The sequence below is a fragment of the Xenopus laevis genome, chromosome 7S (assembly GCF_017654675.1).
Source record: "Xenopus laevis strain J_2021 chromosome 7S, Xenopus_laevis_v10.1, whole genome shotgun sequence".
NCBI lineage: Eukaryota > Metazoa > Chordata > Amphibia > Anura > Pipidae > Xenopus > Xenopus laevis.
Genome location: NC_054384.1, coordinates 70955518 through 70975028, shown reverse-complemented (window position 1 = coordinate 70975028; position 19511 = coordinate 70955518). Strand labels below are relative to the sequence as shown.

Sequence of the window (19511 nt, the reverse complement as noted above, 5' to 3'; positions counted from 1 at the left end):
TTAACTTGTAATAGCGATGTACATGCTGCTCTGTACATGTCATCTCTTAATGCTTTTATGTATGTTTTTTTGTTACATTATATTTTTGTATTTTTTTTATCTATAATAAAAATGAAAATGGGAAGAAAAAAATATTCATACTTTTAAGGCTCACAGGTAGTGATGGGCCAATAAATTCGCCAGACAAATTGTGCCGCAAGTAAATGAATTTGCAAAACTGTGGAGACAATTCAGCTGTGAAAAATCTGCTGCATCAAAAAAATTGTCGTGCACAAAAAATGTGTTGCGTGTCACAATTATTCGGACGCCCATTGCCTTTAATGCATTTGGACCAAATAGTCGCACGTATAAAAAATTATTTTGACGCCCATTGACTTCAATGCGTTTGACTTCAAATGAGTTTCACAAGTTTTTCGCTGTTTAGCGAATGTCGCTGTAAACGGCACAGATTCGCCCATCACTATTCACCAGGCCTAAATGCATAAAGGGAGACTGTATGCATTAAAGAAAGCAAAAAGTACACTAAAACCACCCATAAAGCTGTTTCATTGCATCCCCTAGTTCTCCATATAAATTGATGAAAAACGTAATTACACATGGAAAACAAAGCACCAATAACAAATCTTTTGACCAAATCTTTTTTTAAATTATAATTAGAGATGATAGAAAATTCGCCAATAAGAATGATGATTAGCAGCACTATGTCAGGCTGTTATCTTACATATAGTAAATTATTATGCCATTTTGGTTTTTATTATATTGCACTGTAATAAAACGTGATGATACGTACTTGTTCAGTGTTAGAAATACTGTACTGTTACGGGAAAACATGTTTTTTCAAAATGTATCCTTTAATAGTGCTGCTCCAGCAGACTTCTGCACTGAAATCAGTTTTTTACATTTTTTTATATTTAATGTTGAAATCTGGCATGGGGCTAGACATATTGTCAGTTTCCCAGGTGCCCCCAGTCATGTGGCTTGTGTTCTGATAAACTTCCGTCACTCTTTACTGCGGCACTGCAAGTTGGAGTGATATCACCTCCCACCCGACCCTCAGATAACAGCTTCCTGGTAGAACAGCACTCAATAGTAAAAATCCATGTCCCACTGTGACACCTTAAGTTACATTGAGTAAGAGAGACAATAGCCTGTCAGAAAGCAGTTCAATAGTGCAGCACTGGCTCTTTCTGAAAGCACATGACCAGGCAAAATGACCTGAGATGGCTGCCTACACACCAATATTACAACCCCTGTTGGGTTAGGAATGACATTTTACATGGTGAATTATTTGTAGTGTAAACAGTGTAATTTAGAAATAAAAACTACACCTTAAAATTATGACAGAATCCCTTTAATGCTTTTATCTCAAATTGCAGGAACAAAGAGACACAGATGGACAGATCAGATTCTCACCGGAGGATTTTTTTTTCATTTAAATTTCGTTCCTGGCCTTGGACAATTGGTGAAAAGTTGTATTTAACAATATTGCTTTAAGAATACAACCCTGATGTTGCTGCGCTACCGCTTCCAGCATTCCTTAACCTTGATACTATTTTAAAGTATTTTGGGATTTGTAGTTCAGCAACATGTGCAGAAAAATGTGGTTGAACAGTGTAGTACAGCATTTCACCTAGTGTGTCTAGACCAATTGAAGCCAACATCAGTGTTGAACATAGATCAGTGGCGGAACTACTGGGGTAGCAGGGGGTGTGAGTGGGCCAGGGCCCGGACCCCCTCATCGCCCCCCTGGCAGCCAGCACCACTGAAATGCGGGCCGGAAATACGCCCCAGGGCCCGCCCCCTCTAGTTACGTTACTGACATAGATAGATATAGATGAAAGCCAGTTCTTCCTGATTACAAACCCACATAATAGACTGAGATTAGCATTGTTGTGAGGGAAAATTTATAAAACTGCAGAGCACAGAGAACATAAAGGCCAAGTCAATCCAAGTGGTTTCTCTACCAAACTGCTTCCTTTTGCCCCAAAATCACTGTTTGCTCACAGGCTAAACATAGGTCTGTTTGTGCTCAGATGGGTCTTTTGCAATGCTAAGCTGTCAGTGAACATTGATTTCTAGGAAGGAAGCAAATGAACGTATTCTCCCCCCATTGTAAATAGACTGACAGAGAAAATGCCAGGCGTGATGTGGCCCTAATTCTAAACAGGGCCGGGCCAAGGTAGTTTGGCACCCTAGGCAAGGGCTTCAATCAGCACCCCCCCGCCCGCATTCTGTATGACCATTTCCCACCTAATCAAGTTTTTTTAATAAAGAAACCTTTCAACACTCAAACTGTACCTGTGCCAGCAAGCAGCACCCAAAATATTGCCCCCAATCTGTACCTGTGCCAACCAGCCAAAATATTGCCCCCAATCTGTTCCTGTGCCAACCAGCCAAGATATTACCCCAATCTGTACCTGTGTCAGACAACAGCCAAAATGTTGCCCCCAGATCTATACCTGTGCCAGCAATACCCAAAATATTCCATCCCAAATCTGTACCCATTGTGCCAGCCATATTGCCCTCAAATCTGTGTTGTGCCAGCCATATTGCCCCCCAAATCTGTACCTTTTGTGTCAGCCGTATTGCCCCCAAATCTGTTGTGCCAGCCATATTGCCCCCCAAACGCAAGGTCATCCAGTTCCATAACGCGTTAAAAGAAATCTGTACTACTGGAGAGAGGCACAGTCAGTAGTCAGATGCCAGGCAAAGGGCAAGTAAGAGGGAGGTGGGGAGTAGGGTGGAACGCTGCTGGAGCCTGGGGCAAACTTTAAAACTTAAAGAAATTAAAAAAATAAATAAAAAAATTCTTTCCCTTCAAAAGTGTGCCCTGCGTCCTAGGCGTAGCGCCTACTCTGCCTACCCCTAATTCCGGCCCTGATTCTAAATATCTGTGAACACCTCCCATAAAGTTGTCTTGGCACTATTGCAACCTCTGTATCTAGGTAGCTTTACCCCTGGACCCAAGATGGCTGCAAATCGGAGTCAGCAGTGCTGGATAATGAACATTTAGTTCAAATCTGCATTAAATTAGATGGAAAATTTCAATCATTGGGGAGGGCAAAATGTTAGGCACCCTCCACTGATTATAATCAATAACCTGATACCTGATGCTCCTGTTAGCAGAAAAGGACACCAGTCCCAGGTACATCTGAGTGAGCACTTTGGAGTCATTCTCTTCTTCATTCTGGCCCTGGGTCGATGCATAGGCAGTAAATAAAGGGAAAATGCAGTTTTTTGTTAAATTTCGGCTTTCCACTCTACTACGTGAAGAAGGAAGAACTCTCTGTAATGCTCATTCAGAAGTTTTTTTTATTAAATCCATATCCTTCATAGGTATTTAGCAAATTTAGATGCATGCTGCATGGCTGCACATAAATCAGTATAGTCTGCAGCATGCATGTACATGAATTGCAAAAAGCCAGGCAGGATGTCAATTCAATAAGTGTTAAAGGGGTGAGGTGGCAACCCCACTTCTCCAAACATTTTGCAAATGGAAAGAGGGACAAAAAGAATGGCTGCTCAGAGTGTGGCGAAAATTGTAGACCACACCCCCCAATAACCATGTTCATTTTACAAAATTTGGCAGGTTATGAAAGTTTGAACACATTTCTGTGGTTTCTATGTGTTATTACAGTTTTGCTAACGAAGGTGAATTGCTTATCTAAAATTGTTACAATTGTTTCTTTGCTTATCTTAAATTGTTACAAATGTATTAAAGTGCATCTGCCACATATTCTGGGCTCTCTGCCAAAAGCTATTTAAGTTCCAGAAACATTTTATCTATTTCTGGCTGTTCAGTGCAGTAACAATATGGGACTGGGGGCTGAGCTGTCAAAATCGGAAAAACGGAACAGATGGGAGCGACCCATATGTATAAATGCAACCCTATGTATAAACATTTTTCCGAGAAGGCAAATTTTAATCAGGGAAATAGGATTAACTAAATTATTTGTTAGAATTTAAATTAATGCCCATAGAAATTCCTACGTGGGGTAATGTAGTTATCTTTTATCAAAAACACTTTGGCTGAAGTGTTCCTTTGTTAATGTTATTTCATGTTTTGCAGATTATGGCTAGACTGTGAAAGATCACATGCATAAAGTACATATATGCAATACAATACTGTTGCTGACTCTGTTATGATGTCAGTGTAAGAAGTCACAGTTCTTTTGTGCACTCTGGTTTCTTTCTGTAAATAAAAGGTAACAGACACCCATGCATACCTCCCAACTGTCCCTTTTTCGGAGGGACAGTCCCTCTTTTGACAGCTCAACCTGCAGTCCCTCATCATTTGTACTGGAAAGTCCCTATTTTCTCTAAACTGAACAGCCAGAAAAAGAAACAACGTTTCTAACTTAATTGGCTTTTAGCAGAGAGCACAGAACAGCTAACAGGTGCAAATAAGATACTTTGTAATAATTTTGAGACACAAAAAAACAGTTTAGATAAGGAGAAATATTTCCAAACTTTCATAACCTGCCAAATTTTGTAAAATAAACATGGTAATTAGGGGGTGTGACCACAGAAAAGGGCGTGTCCAAAACATTTCGCTGTTCTACGTGCAAAAAAATTTTTTGTCCCTCTTTTTATTTCCAAAATGTTGGGAGGTATGCCCATGCAATCCAGTCTCTACACAGCCAGGTGAGTTAAGGAGGAAGAACCTGTGTGTGAGAGATGTGTCTAGGGCAGGGCCTCAGTAGGGATTCCAGTTTGACAGCTTTCTCCCTTGTTCAAAAACTAGCAGTACAGTCACAGAGTCAGACTAACAACCTGAAACCTACCACCTGTATGAATGCTTCTACAGAAAGAACTGCCATAATCTGAGGATCGCTGGTCTGTGAAAGAGGAGAAAAGGAGATCTTTATAAAAGTTGTGCTTTGTTTCCCTGTCCCACCATGGTGAGTAAATGGAATAACCAGCATTCAAGTTCGGGGTAGCTGCATCTGGGAGAAACACTTGGCAGAAACAACAGAATCTGTGTTCTTTGACAGTGGTTCCCAAAGCTTCGCTGACAGTGTTACACTATAACGGTATCCCGAGATCAACACAGGGGCAGGAGGTAGAATTATCCATTAACTTACTGGTCCTCCTATGCTGACGTAGCCCGAAATGTGGACACTGATATTAAGGCCTCATAATTGGTACTGGTCTCTAAGAGCATTTTGGGAAAAAATTCACTAAACTGCACTTAGGGCAAAGCAGGTACAGAAAAGGCTGCCACAAATGTATAACGATAGTGAGTTTATCGCTCATGCACATAAAAATGAATATAAATTGCTTTTGATTCTGTCAGGGGGAAGTTAACAAGGAGAAATTGTTTATGATGGTAATTGTTTTCATTGTAATATTTGTAAATTTTGAATTTAGCCTTTAAACACTTTCACTTTAAATATTAATTAGCACAATTTTGACACAAAGGCCCATCTTACAAACAGAAGTAACCCCCGGACTGTCAGTGAAGTTATTGCAGATTTAATTGATGATTCGTTACTGTTTGGGTAAATTACACCATTTTGAGATTTTCCCATATGTCTTTTAATGAATGGTTGTATTTTAAATATATGATATACCATATTCAGAAATGTAATAATCTAGATGTGGATGTAAAAGCAGACTTTAATACATGATGACTTTAGAGGTACAGGTATGGGACCTCTTATCCTCGGGACTTGGGGTTTTCCAGGAGGGATTAATTGTATCTCAGTTTAGATAAAGTACAATGTACTGTTTTATTATTACAGAGACAAATTAATAGTTTTTAAAAATTTTAATTATTTGGATAAAATGGTGTTTATGGGAGATGGCCTTTCTGTAATTCGAAGCTTTCAGGATAACGGGTTTCCGGATAATGGATCCCATACCTGTACTGTGTAATAATATTTCTATTCTTGAAGCTTATACAGAATTGTATAACTAAACCAGCTGCCTTTTCTGTAAACCTCTTCATCAGAGGGGTTGGCCTATTTATAAAGTATAGATAGGAGTCTGCAATTAAAATCCATTTACATTGCTCACAACATGTATACAAAGGTAAAATATCAGAAGTAAACATGAATAATAATAAGTATGACTTCCTTGGTTGCACCCTCAGAAATGCCATGCTCAACCCCTATATATGTTTGTGTCCCTATATAAAATTGTCTTTACTTGTAGCGGGATCAAAAGATTTATAAAAAAAAATAAGACTGGACTTCCATTCAGTTGTTTTTGAACTACAACTCCCATAACACAATAGGTTTAGTGCCACCGGTTTTTAAACAGGGAGAAAGTGTTACAAGCGCCATTTTGACCTACTGTAACCATCTTGCCCTGCTTTCTCTGCTTTCTTCCATGTTTTCTGGCATCAATATATTTATGTACCAGATTTTGTTAATTGCAGTGCAACATGTTGTCATCACAGTAAATACAGGTAGGTCCAGTCGGATCACGTTATCATGCTTTAGCCAAATGAAAAGCAGTTTGCTTAGTATCTTTTATTAAAGAACTTTCATTAAAGAACCACAACACTAAGGGGCAGATTTATGAAGTTATGTGAATTTTTTTAAAAAAGAACATTTGAATGAAATTTGAAAAAGGAGGAGGGATCGGGTGTCAAATCGGGTTTTTTCACCAGTTTATCAATTTTTTTTCCGCACAAGAAATTTTCTGTAAAATGTATTGATAAATAGGGGGGAAAGTCCATGCGGAATTGGTCAGAGTGGTTTTCAGAAAATTGGGAGAACTTTTGGATTTTGAGAAATAACCCTCTTGTTTGCAAACTCTGAAGCTACATATCTTATTGTTGTGTAAGATTTGTGTTCGGATAAAAAAAATGAAGGCATCGCTTTTATAAATTTCACAATTGTATATTATGCACATTGAGGTATTACGTCTGTTATGTTTGTCATACACACAACGCATTAATTTAAATCCCTATCTGTGATTACGGGAGCAGTAGATAAATATCAGTTTGCTAGGTAGATAACTCTGGAACAAAGGCACACATCAAGACCTGTTGCAATTTGATGCAAACCATTTACTATTTCTTAGGTGTAAACAAACCAGAAGAACACTTCCCAGACCAAGAGCAAAGGCTTCTAAATACATTCTGTACGAAATCCGGGTTTTCCTGGATAATGAATCTTTCTGTAATTTGGATCTTCATACCTTAAAGGGCATGTAAAGTCTAAAATAGAATAAGGCTAGAAATGCTGTATTTTGTATACTAAATATAAACATGAACTTACTGCACCACAAGCCTAATCAAACAAATAATTTATGCTTTCAAAGTTGGCTACAGGGGGTCACCATCTTGTAACTTTGTTAAACATCTTTGCAAGACTAGGACTGTGCACATGCTCAGTGTGGTCTGGGCTGCTTAGGGATCGACATAAACAAAGCTGCTTGAGTTCTGCATGGCTGGGAAGTAAGGTGGGGGCTCCCCCTGCTGTTCATAAGTATGATGATCCCTGCTCAGCAGTTAGGGACCATCTGACAATTCCTATCCACAGCAGTAAATGAAGGGAGAATTTCACTGCATACAGTCAGGTTTCTTATAAAAACGGTGCACATTTTTTAATAAAAGTATATTGGAGATAGGTTTCTTTTTCATTAAAGAAAGTAAAAATGAGATTTTATTTTTTTGCCTTTACAATCACTTTAAGTCTACTAGGAAATCATTTAACCATTAAATAAACCCAATAGGTTGGTTTTGCCTCCAGCAAGGATTAATTATGTCTTTGTTGGGATCACATACAAGGTATTGTTTTATTATTGCAGAGAAAAATTAAACTGTATATAAAAATTTGGATTATTAGGATAAAATGAAGTCTATGGGAGATGGTCTTCCCGTAATCCGGTACTTTCTGGATAACCAATCCCATACCTGTACTAAATTCTGAAGAATGTGACTACACTGTGTTAAACAGTCTTATGTTAGAGTCTTAATTAATGTATCCATAACATCTACATGAATGTTTCTTACTTATCTCTACTTTGTATTTTTCATTTATTCTTCTCACTTCCTCCAATTCTGACCCCATTTCCACATTTATTTAGATGTAAGGCACATACCTGTTCTTTGTATTTGTACCACTGTGCGCTGGTGCGTGACGGAGAGGAACTCAGTTGGGTGTGGAAAGGGCACTCATAAGGAATCTGTAAGGCTGGCAAAAATCTTTAAGGAGCACCTGGCACTGCCTTATTATGAAAGGAAAAAAATGAACAGTGGTTATAAGAGAGATGTGTGCTACGGTGGGGAAGCTGGGATTTGTATCCGGGGTTTCCTAGCAACCTGCTCGACTTCCTACCAGTCTCCTATGAGATTAAGAGTCTCTGAATCCAAAACAGTAATTGGTACAGGTGTAAAATTGTTTTCCAAATGTCAAAAATATAATTCAACAGTAAGTGTTTTTGCATTAGTGTAAAGTGCAATCATGATCAGCCATGGAAATGAATAAATACACTGAGCAATATCCAGTGTTGGACTGGGATGCCAGGGGCCCACCAGAAAACCTTAGACCGTGGGCCCACTTTTCAAATTATTATTCCTCCTCTCCTCACTCAACCTCTTTAATCTCCTGGGGGCAAATTCACTAAAATGCGAAGTTGCGCATTTTAGAAAAAAAATTTACTTTTTTTTAAATAATCCCTATCTACTCTATTGCGCTTCGCCAGGTCTGAGGTGGCGAAGGAAGTCTAGCGTAAAAGGTAGCGTTCAGTACACTGCGCAAGTTAGTGAATTTGCGTAATTTCGTCGCTAGCGAAGATTCGCCTGGCGTAAGGTTGCGAAGTAACACTAGCGAAACTACACCAGCGTTCGTTAGTGAATTTGCGCAGTAGCGAAAATGCCAAACGCTAGCGAATTAACGCTAGCGTTCGGCGCTTCGCGCCTTAGTGAATTTGCCCCCTAGTCTTTTATATCTACTTACTATATTCTTCAATTATTAAGCATGTTCCCCCATAAAGAAATAGTGAATGACCATGAAATAGGTCAAATAATTAGAAGCAAGAGGCTTGCTGACTACCATACTGTAGTGCACTGTGTTCTGGGAATTTTGCTCTATTTTCTTTTTAAAAAAATTTAGAACTAGTATAGCTGCTCAAAGTTTTTAAATAGTTTTTAAATATAATAAAAGGTTTTAAATTTGCACCCATCTAGTAACCATTAGACTGGATTCCTTGGGATACACAAGCAGACCATTTATAACAGTACCCCTACTGTATATTGTCCACCAAAGGAACCTTTACTGAAACATATTAGTGACATGTCAGTATCATTTTTATCATATTAATGGCCATTAGCATGGATCTTTCTTTCTTTTCAATTACTTTTTATTGAATTTTTTAATAATACAGCAATAGACAATTAATTTGATAAATTGGCATGACGATTTTAAAGCAAATTAAATAAAATTATTAATAGAAATATATTAACCAACACTAGTAAAAACTAGTAATAAATAATACATAGAAGCTAACATGTAGCCAAAGAATTAAATAATATCACTATGAAATAAATTTAAAAAGAAAAATATTGTATTTATGTGAATGGAGCAATTTAAATACAGACTTGACAAGTAATACTTTTTCGGATATCAAATTCTTTACCCATAAAGTTGTATATAAATTGCTTTTTTGACCCTTCTAAAGTTTCTAAATAAATAGACCATTTTGACTTAAATTGTTTCCTTATCAAATGATCTTCTACTTTATTTCTAACTGCATCCTGTAAGCAAAGATCAAAAATGTATTGAAGAACAAGTTCTAATACAGTAACAGTATCTTTAATCCAGTTGTCCTCCATTCTGCTGCCACCACCAAAAAACAAAAATTAATAATTTCAGCAGAAACATTAGGAAGTGAATCTTTATCCAATTCTTGGAAATAGTCTATAAGATCAAGAAGAGCAAATTGTACACAGTAGCAAAGCAAGTGAATTGTCTAGGGCTTCATTTGATACATCGCTTAAGGAGTAATATTATTATTATATTAACTTTTTTTTCATAGTTGGAAATTTCTATTTATAGCTTTGTAGTAAAATAGAAAGATGTTATGAAATTGCTCTATATTAATAGCATTTTAACAACTTTGACAAAGTATCAGCTTATAAAAATTCCCTGGCAAACATTGCAAAACAAGTGTTATACATAGATTAAGATTGAACAATTGGCCAAATCTTGACTTTGTCAATGTAATTACTTACCTGTGTTTCATAAACAAATCAGGCCTTAGTAACAAAGGGTAATACTGACAGATCCACCTGTGCTGCTCTGAGGATAGACTCAAAACCTGACTCTAACAAAGGCAGCCACACATTTTTGTGACAACAGTGGCAGTGCAACATAAGATATGTTCTGATAAATGGCTGATTAAATTTGAGTAGTTATAATTTATGTGTGTAAAAGAAGGGTGTGCAATGCTGCTGGGGGTGTGCATGCAACTGAAAGCAATGCATGCAATGCTGTAGAGGAGAGCCTGGAAGTGTGTGGGCAATCACTAACACAATATTTGTTTGGCAGGGCCCATGTGAGATTGTCTGGTTTGTGTGTGATGCATACATATATTCTGACAGCCTGTCTCAAGTTTTCCATTTCTGTCTCTACAGAGCGTTGGAGAGGAGGATGTGAATATTGTAATTGCTTCTAGCACAGCAGGTAAGAAGAGTGGGAGACAGACTAAATTAAAGGTGGGAATAAGAAAATTGTTCTCTCTGTTAAAATAGCTGTGCGTGTGTGTTCAGTTATCCTGGTAACTGCTGATTGCGCTAAACAATCAATTCAGGGTGCAATAATAGAGTTGCATTACTGACTGGACCCCACAGCACAAAAATACACTGAAACTGCACATCTGTCAGTGTGCCACTAGGCCCTCTACACTTCTGAACCCCTAGCAGTCACAGGGTCTGTTATTCTTATTGTTACACTCCTGGATAAGGAGTTTGAGTATTTAAAACATGGGGGGAAACATTACTTTTATATCAGAATGAAATAAAATAACTACTATTTTAATATGAATCATAAGGGTCTAGTTTGTTTCTTGACAGGTGGGCTTACTGTTTAATAACTGATATTGCAGGTGGAGATGAAGGAAGTGGAAGAATTACACAACCATCCATGCCTAGAAGGGCCATTGCCACAGTTCCTACAATTGTTTCTGCTTCTACCACCCACACTTCAGGGCCCACACGGACTTCAGCTCCAACTACCCGTACTCCAGGACCAACAACTTTTGCTACGTCGAGGACATCAGGGACTACTGCTCCCACTACCCATAACTCATGGTTAATAAATAATTCTTCCCACACTCCAGGACCCACAGGGACTACAGGTCCTACTGTCAACCCTACAGGATCAGCAGCTTCATCTTCCAACATTCCAAGGTCCACAGGGACTATTGCTACCAACCCCATTGTGCCAACATGGACACCAGCTCCTGCTACCCATACTCCAAATTCAACAAGGACTCCTCTTCCTACTATCCATACTCCAGGTCCAGTTCGAACCCCAGCTAATGCTGCAAGGGTTCCTGGCCCCAGTCGAATACCAGGCCCTGCCAGTGGGACACCCAGACCAGTCCCAAAACCAGAAACTGGAGGTCCCACTGTGAACTACAAGAAGGAGAAAGCCTTTCCTATTAGAAAATACTGTGTTCCCACTGTAGCAGTATTATTGGTGCTGGCTTCAATTGCTGTTGTATCCATCCTGAGTGAGTACAGCTATATGCAGACTACTTTGTGCAGTTCTTTGGGTTGGTTACTAGGCAAGTCTATGTCATATCATGTAGACAGGATATACACTGAAATACTGGCTCCACCGAGACACAGTAACCAATTATATGTGTCATCAGTCTCTGCTAGAATCGCTTGAAACAGTACACCACAACTATGTAAATATGAAACATATAAGAAATGTGATATGTGCCATTCACCATGCCTTTTCATCACAACTATTCCTTAGTACTGTGACAAAGACTCTCTTGCAGAATCCTAGATACTGTAGGTGCCAATGAGCCCCAGTGCAAAACTAGACTAGGGCTGCAATCTTATTGCCCTCGAACAAATATGTCCACAATAACAACTAGTTACCCACACCTTCTATCCAGCTGTATTTCTATAACGCTTCATGTGGAATTATGAATGATCTCCTGTTTCTTTTTGGTGACAAGTCTAATGAATTGTGGATAAAGTTATGACCTTTCTAAGGCTAAAACTCCACAAGCACTTTTCATCAGATTTTGTGGGTCAGATTTTATCTGTGGAGTTTAGCAGTATCATGAACCCTCCTCCATAGAGCAAAGCCCAAAAAGACCACGCCTTGGGATCCCCACCATTTTATTTTTAGGGTGAGTAGAATGGGATTACAATATGGGATGGTTTGCCATAGTGACACAATTAAACATTAATCCTATGACAATTATTTATAACGAGAAAAATAAAAATGAATGCTTTGCATCTGGTTTTCCCTGAACTTGTTAAAGGAATTGCTAAAACAAGGAAAGGCAAAATTATTAGGTCAAAAATATTTGTTCTTTTTACCTAATTACTTAAAATAAGTAGATAAAGATCAACTTGACCTAATTTGAGATCCATTTCTGGGTCTTATTAACCCACAGGTCTTACTTTATGCAGAACTTTGCCTTAGTCATTACACAAGGTGAACTAAAATTGAACCTTAAATTGCTAATGTAAGCATAATCTGTCAAACTGCATCAAATACAAGCATTTATCACCTTCGGGTGTCTAGGGCTTTGAAGTCACATGACAAAAAGGGTTCAGGATTCAGGTTTGGCTTGGCTGAATACTACTTTTTATTAATACTTTTTTTCTGAATACTGTATTTGGTGCATCCCTAATCACAATGATCTCTGGTTTTCCAGGAACCCTCATAACTGTGTTAGGAAAATAGTTTGCTGCACATGTGCTCCTTCTCACTTTTTTGTTCCACTAATATGCATATGAAAATTCAAATTCGGTTCAGGATTCCACCAAATCCCAACATAGTGGATTTAGTGCATCCCTAATTGCTTACAGTGCGGGTTTCATTCTCTTGCAGTTAAAGTGGTTTTGGATAATTATTATTATTTCTGCGTCAAGTCCTTCAAATTTATACCTTTGGGACAGCGGTGTGATGGTAAATCAGACTGTGCAGGAGATGAGGATGAGAGTCGATGTGTACAGCCTTTCGATGTCACTGCAGACTCAAATGGTAAGCATTCAATACAGCTTAAACTAGGGTTTAAATCTACTTGACTTGATCATCATTAACTATCAGCTATTCCTTTAATTACAGTTAGATTCAAAGAAGCTGGTTCTCTTCTTCAACTCTATGTGCCATCCAGAAGCAGCTGGAGTTTTATTTGCAGTGACAACTGGGATACTACTAAAGCAAAAGCTGTGTGTGCACAGGTTGGGTATTTCAGGTATGTGATGTATGCACTCAAACATGTACAAATACTGTATATGTCAAGAGAAATTAACTTTGTTAAAAGCAGGGTTAAGGTTTAAGTAGAATCCATGCATAAGAGTAGGAGGTTTATCTGAAAAGAAAGAACACGCTTATAATTAATATGTGTAATGTCTATAGACCAGAAATTATGGCCGGTTTTAGAAAAGTCTTGTGTTGTTCTTGGAACACTGTTTAATAATATTGAAGTCTTTTTTTACTTTTCCTAACATCTTCCAGTGTCCCAGGCAAAGCCCAATATTAGCCCAATACATAGGTTAATATATATTGACATTTCATGCAGTACCATGGCTTGTGGTTGCCATGCATATACAAAGATAATCTTTACTTTTACTTGGGTAAGGGGATACATTCAAAGACCTGACACAGCAGGATGCAAAAGGCCATACTACGAAGAGGAAGAGTTAGTTTATACGGAAAAACATGGTCTTATTATCCCAAAATAGTTTTTGTCTCTTTCAATATCTGGCATTGATACATTTAAAGCAACTGAACAAGCTGAGTAATCTTGAAAACCTTTAACCACTCATCCAAGTGGCTCTTCCAGTTCAACCCAGTGGTAGGGAGTTTCCTCAGCATGCTAAATGCAAAAACAGATGACAATGTCAGAATCAATTCACAGTGGTTCCAGTGAACTTTTTTAGGCTTTAGCATGACCTGATACTCATTGAAGTGTGAAAATATGATCCGTTCATAATGGTACCACAAATCTCTTCGTGGCAGGCAGTGGGGTAACTAGATGTTACTGGACCCCACAGCAAAATAATTTTAGGGTCCTCAAAATATCCAGGGGTTGTCCTGTTTTACCAATATATATTAAAATTACTCCTTAATTTAGGCTTGATGCCCCCCCATACCTCCTGGCCCCCCCCTGCAGCCACATGGTCTGCTTCCTCTGTATTTATGCCCCTGGTGGCAGGTGCTAATTGTTTGAATTTAATAACTAGAATGGTGAATTATTTTGAAACTGCTGGGCTAAGTAGCTCTGAGGATGCAGGTTTCATATGGATTGAAATTACACATATTTGCTCACAGATTCTGTAGTTATTTTGATTGCTCTCATATATATGTATCTATAAATTAGCATTCATATTGGTTTGCTGTTCGACCAAATCTGTTTTCAGAGAAATGTTGCTAAAAGTCAAATCTGAAAAAAATCATTACAAACCATGCTAAACCATGCATCTGCCAACAGGTGATTGAATGACAATGTTCAGGCGATCACAAATAGACAATAAATATATTCCAGCACTAGGTTTCTTGAATGTAGGCTAAGAACCTAACTGACATATACATACATACCTCCCAACTGTCCAGTTTTTCGTGGGACAGTCCAGATTTTTGACTGCTCAACCCGCAGTCCTGGGTTTGTTACTGAAATGTCCTGACTTTTTCTCCTGCACTTAACAGCCAGAAAAAGATACAACATTTCTAATTTAATTGGCTTTTGGCAGAGAGCCCAGAATAGGTACTTTTGTCACAATCTAAGATAAGCAGGTCTCTTGGGAGAACTTAGACTCACAGTTTAAAGGGCAATTCACCTTCATTACCAAAACTGTAATAACACATAAAAACCACAGAAATGTGTTCAAACTTTCATAACCTGCCAAATTTTGTAAAATGGACATGTAATTAGGTAGTGTGGTCACAAAATAGGCATTGTCAAATATTTTTGGCCCTCTTTCTATTTCCAAAGTGTTGGGAGGTATGGACATACACCAGAAAAGGAAAAGGAAGAGTGTTATACAGTATATAAACACCTTTACCTTTATATGTATACTCACAGGATAAAACAATAACATGCATGCACAATTATCCTTCTCATATAACTAAAAATAAATGCACTTGTTTTTAAATAATCTGTTTGCATACTTCAAGTTCCCTGCCATCTAGTGGCCACAGATACACAGGACATTCCTCATTCATTTTCTACAGACTGAAGGGTTATTTTTGACTTTATTTCTTTGTTTCACAGTGAACCAGTGTCCAGTTCTGTCTCTGTCTCTGAGATTTCTACACCATCCACAGTATTGTATAGTACTGTGCAGGTGCTGAACGACCGAAGTATCCAGGTTAATCCATCTCTGGGGTAAGTATAAATCTTCACTGACAGTGGAGTCACAAAAACTCGGGTTAAAATGGACTAAAAACTTTGTTTACACTGAAAATTCATATAGAACCAAATTCACAAACATTTACATGTTTAGATTTGTTACAGCTCTCTTTGCCAAACTTGTTAAAGGAGAACTTACTTTACTTGGGGGTGCCAAAAGTTAGGAACCCCCAAGTGATTATATATACTTACCTGATACCCCGGGCCAGTGCTCCTATCAGCAGAAACTGCACCAGCCCAGGGTTATTCCAGCAAGCACCACAAAGAGATCCTCTTCCTGCTTCTTCTTTCTTCAAATTTCCTGGGGCAGATGTGCAGTAGATCGAAATAGCCAACTTTTCATTAAAGTTCAGCTTTTTGCTCTATTGCGCATGCGCAGCCGTGAGAAGAATGAAGAAGCAGGAAGAGGCTCACTCCGTGGTACTCGCTGAAATAACCCTGGGCTGGTGCAGTTTCCTAACTTTGGATACCCCAAGTATAACATGCCTTTCCTTCTCCTTTAAGTGTTGCTGCTAAAATAGCTACATTTTTTTTGAATTTGGCTTCATTTGAGTTTTGAAAATATTGTCAAAAAACATAAATTATTTTCAAATTATTATTATGATTTGTGTGATTCTTAAAGGAGAAATAATATGTTAATAATAACAATGTAAAATTTCTAAGAGTGCTATTATAAGCATGCTGTGTTGTTGTTTTTCTTTTTTAAATGGTGTCTCCTCAGTGAAGGGTCCTAAATGCATGGTTATAATTTGGGTCCCCCCTTTTCAGTCTTAAAAAGAAAAACACTAAATTAATTTGCATACCGTTTTTAACTTAAAAACGACTGCATCACAATGCTACAGCATAGTTTGCAATTGTTGTTAGTTCTACCCTTCACAGTTGTTACTTCCATAAGATTGACATGTAACCACTGATGCTCAGTGAGAAAAAAAGAACAAAACTGTTGATTTGTGCTTGCAATTTTACATTTGTGCCAATTTAATATAGCTTCCTTTAAATACTCTCTGAAAGTATTTAAAGGAACAGTAACACCAAAAAATTTACAATATAAAGTACTGTTGCCTTGCACTGGTAAAACTGGTGTGTTTGCTTCAGAAACTCTACTATAGTTTATATAAACAAGCTGCTGTGTAGTCATGGGGGCAGCCATTCAAACACAGGATAGACAGTAGATAACAGATACGTTCTGAAGAATCCCATTGTATACTACAGAGCTTATCTGTTATCTGCTGTGTATCCTGTGCCTTTTCTCCTTTTTCAATTTTGAATGGCAGTCCCCATGGCTACACAGCAGCTTATTTATATAAACTATAGTAGTTTTCTGAAGCAAACACACCAGTTTTACCAGTGCAGGGCAACAGTACGTAAATTACAGTATATTGTCATTCCTTTAAAACACTTTCATTTTTTTATGTTACTGTTCCTTTAAGCAACCCACACGGCAGTTGAAGAAAATTGCAAACTATAGCTTGTAGCAGTGTGTGTAATAAAACAAAACCTGCGTGTGCATCAAAAATGTGCAACATATTAGGGGGCCCATTTACTTAGCTTGAGTGAAGGAATAGAATAAAAAAAACTTAAAAAAATGTTTTTTTTGGCTACTCCAACCATCGAATTGGCTACTTCGACCTTCGACTACGACTTGACTTCGAATCGAACGATTTGAACTAAAAATCGTTCGAATATTCGACCATTCGATAGTCGAAGTACTGTCCCTTTAAAAAAAACTTCAACCCCCTAGTTCACCACCTAAAACCTACCGAGGTGCCATGTTAGCCTATGGGAAGGTCCCCATAGGCTTTGTAACAATTTTTAGATCGAAGAAAAATCGTTTTGCGGTAAATCCTTAGACTTCGATGTTCTCCCTGTACCTGCTTGGGTTTCCTTCTACACTCTAAAAACCTACACAAGGTTGTTTGGAACCAGAAGCTTACACATTAAAAATGTTAAACACAAAAACTAAAATGAGATTATTTATGTAATGATGGTATCTCTTTAGCAGACTACAGTAAAATACATTCTCTTTCTTTTTTCAGGGGAAGTTGCACATCTGGTCAAGTTGTATCTCTTAGCTGTGCAGGTACGATCATCATTTAGAAAATTCAATCTGCAGCACTTCAAAAAGAGTTGAAAATTGTTCATAAAAATATAAAGAAATAATTAGAACCATCTGGGTGAAGTACCACGAAGAGTCGCATGGTGCTGCTAGCCCTATCTAAGTTTAGTTTTGAGCACAACTATTATTTTTATCATATGCACAGACAAATGGGGAATGACGCATAATTAAGAATACCAGCTAAGGAAAGTATTTTGGATGAACTTAGAATTTGATTGAAATCTCTGTTTCATCCCAACAGCATGTGGTACTAGACATAAGCAACAGAGGATTATTGGGGGTAGCAATTCTGATATAATGAGGTACCCATGGCAGGTCGACCTACAGTACATGGGGCAACACATATGTGGAGGAAGTATCCTGAACTCTCGCTGGATCCTCACTGCTGCCCACTGTTTTGACAAGTAAGTAAAGATGTTGGTGTGGTTTTTTTAGGGACTGACTTTGTTTTATGGGGGCAATACTCTATGACTATTGATTAATCACAAAATATCTAAAGAGTTTTGTTATTTCCGGAGCTTAAATAAGACAGACATTGAAACTGAAGCTACTCCATGTTTGGTCCTTGCGAGGCAGTTAATCAGATTCCTAGTGCAAAGGTTAGGTTGCAGGAGGTTGTACACTGGTAATTGAATTATTATAGGTAAAAAGTATGTTTAGCACTAGTCCTATCCATTGAACTCATGTTGAACAAGGGTTATACTGTTCCTTTATAGGCACATTTGCTTTATCTAATATTAGGGAGTTGGGCTGTAAATACAGCAGTTAGGTCTGTCTGTACTGCATTATCCTGACAAAGTTTCTCTCACACGTTTACTTAAATAATTTGTCAAAAGGTACTACATTGTATATGTAGATGGGACTGATAAGAATGTAGAGAAATCTGGTATCATTAATGCTTTCAGCACTTGGTTGTCCTCATTGTGAGTTTTAACTGCATTCTCCACGTAGTAGCATAATGCAGGGTACATGAATACTCATTAATAAATCTACAAACGTAATATGAGAAAAAAAGTCTCTTGTGAGATGTGTATCCAGTACATTTTATGGGTTTGCTGACAAATGTGGTTTTGGTTAGGGATTTTCTTTTTATGCATGAAGGTTTTATCTATAGGACCATTTAGGGTTTTGCATTGACAGGCTAAAATTGCACATTTATCGTAACATAAAGAAGATGGACTGAAAATCACCTTACTGTACTGCTACATGAAATTGGATTTAAAAAATGTATACGAGGGGAGTGGACATAGTCATTATTGTCTGGTTGTCCCATCCCCACTCTTATCAATCTGCAACTGGGAACTTTCCTGTAAAAACTGATCATAATTCGGTGTTAATTATGCCCATCACTATACAGAGAATATTTCAGGTGCAGATTCCCAACCCCCTCGGTTTCCCTTCACAGATTGGTGCCTGAAGCACAGAGAGATTAATTTACCCACCAAAGGTTAAAATGGGACAATGCCCAAGGCAAACCTGTCAGCTGTGCCCCAGAAAGACAGATGATGTAAAGGCATAGTAGACACACAACCCACATGTGCAGACAGTAGTCACTAGGGGCATATATATATAGATATAGATATAGATATAGATAGATATAGATATATAGATATATATATATAACAAGGGAAAGTTGTGCTCACCACTACTTTTTAAGACCATTAGGCGGGGGTGCAATGAGGCAGTGACCACAAAATACATATAGACAAATACAAGATTCCTCTGCACTCAACCCATTATCAATATATTTAAGACAGAGTCATTTTGTGCATACTGCCACTGAAAATATATATATATATATAAGCTGTGTTTAAAAAAATGTGGTATTAGAATCCAC

At 37.9% G+C, this 19511-nt stretch overlaps 2 protein-coding genes across 3 annotated transcripts in view; one reads left to right on the top strand and one right to left on the bottom strand.

Moving 5' to 3' along the window:
- LOC121396462 (small integral membrane protein 35-like) overlaps nucleotides 1-8275 on the bottom strand; it is a 23400-nt gene extending 15125 nt beyond the window's left edge. The window contains exon 1 of the mRNA XM_041571368.1: nucleotides 8056-8275. The gene's annotated coding sequence lies outside the window, so the exon portion shown is untranslated. The remainder of the gene's footprint in view (nucleotides 1-8055) is intronic.
- tmprss4.S (transmembrane serine protease 4 S homeolog) overlaps nucleotides 4740-19511 on the top strand; it is a 21335-nt gene continuing 6563 nt past the window's right edge. For both annotated transcript variants that reach the window (XM_018227774.2, XM_041571367.1), the window contains exons 1-8: nucleotides 4740-4901; nucleotides 10589-10637; nucleotides 11059-11688; nucleotides 13035-13187; nucleotides 13272-13401; nucleotides 15421-15534; nucleotides 17595-17638; nucleotides 17916-18078. In XM_018227774.2, the coding sequence (XP_018083263.1) occupies nucleotides 4899-4901; nucleotides 10589-10637; nucleotides 11059-11688; nucleotides 13035-13187; nucleotides 13272-13401; nucleotides 15421-15534; nucleotides 17595-17638; nucleotides 17916-18078 (1286 nt within the window). In that variant the 5' untranslated portion in view covers nucleotides 4740-4898. The remainder of the gene's footprint in view (nucleotides 4902-10588; nucleotides 10638-11058; nucleotides 11689-13034; nucleotides 13188-13271; nucleotides 13402-15420; nucleotides 15535-17594; nucleotides 17639-17915; nucleotides 18079-19511) is intronic.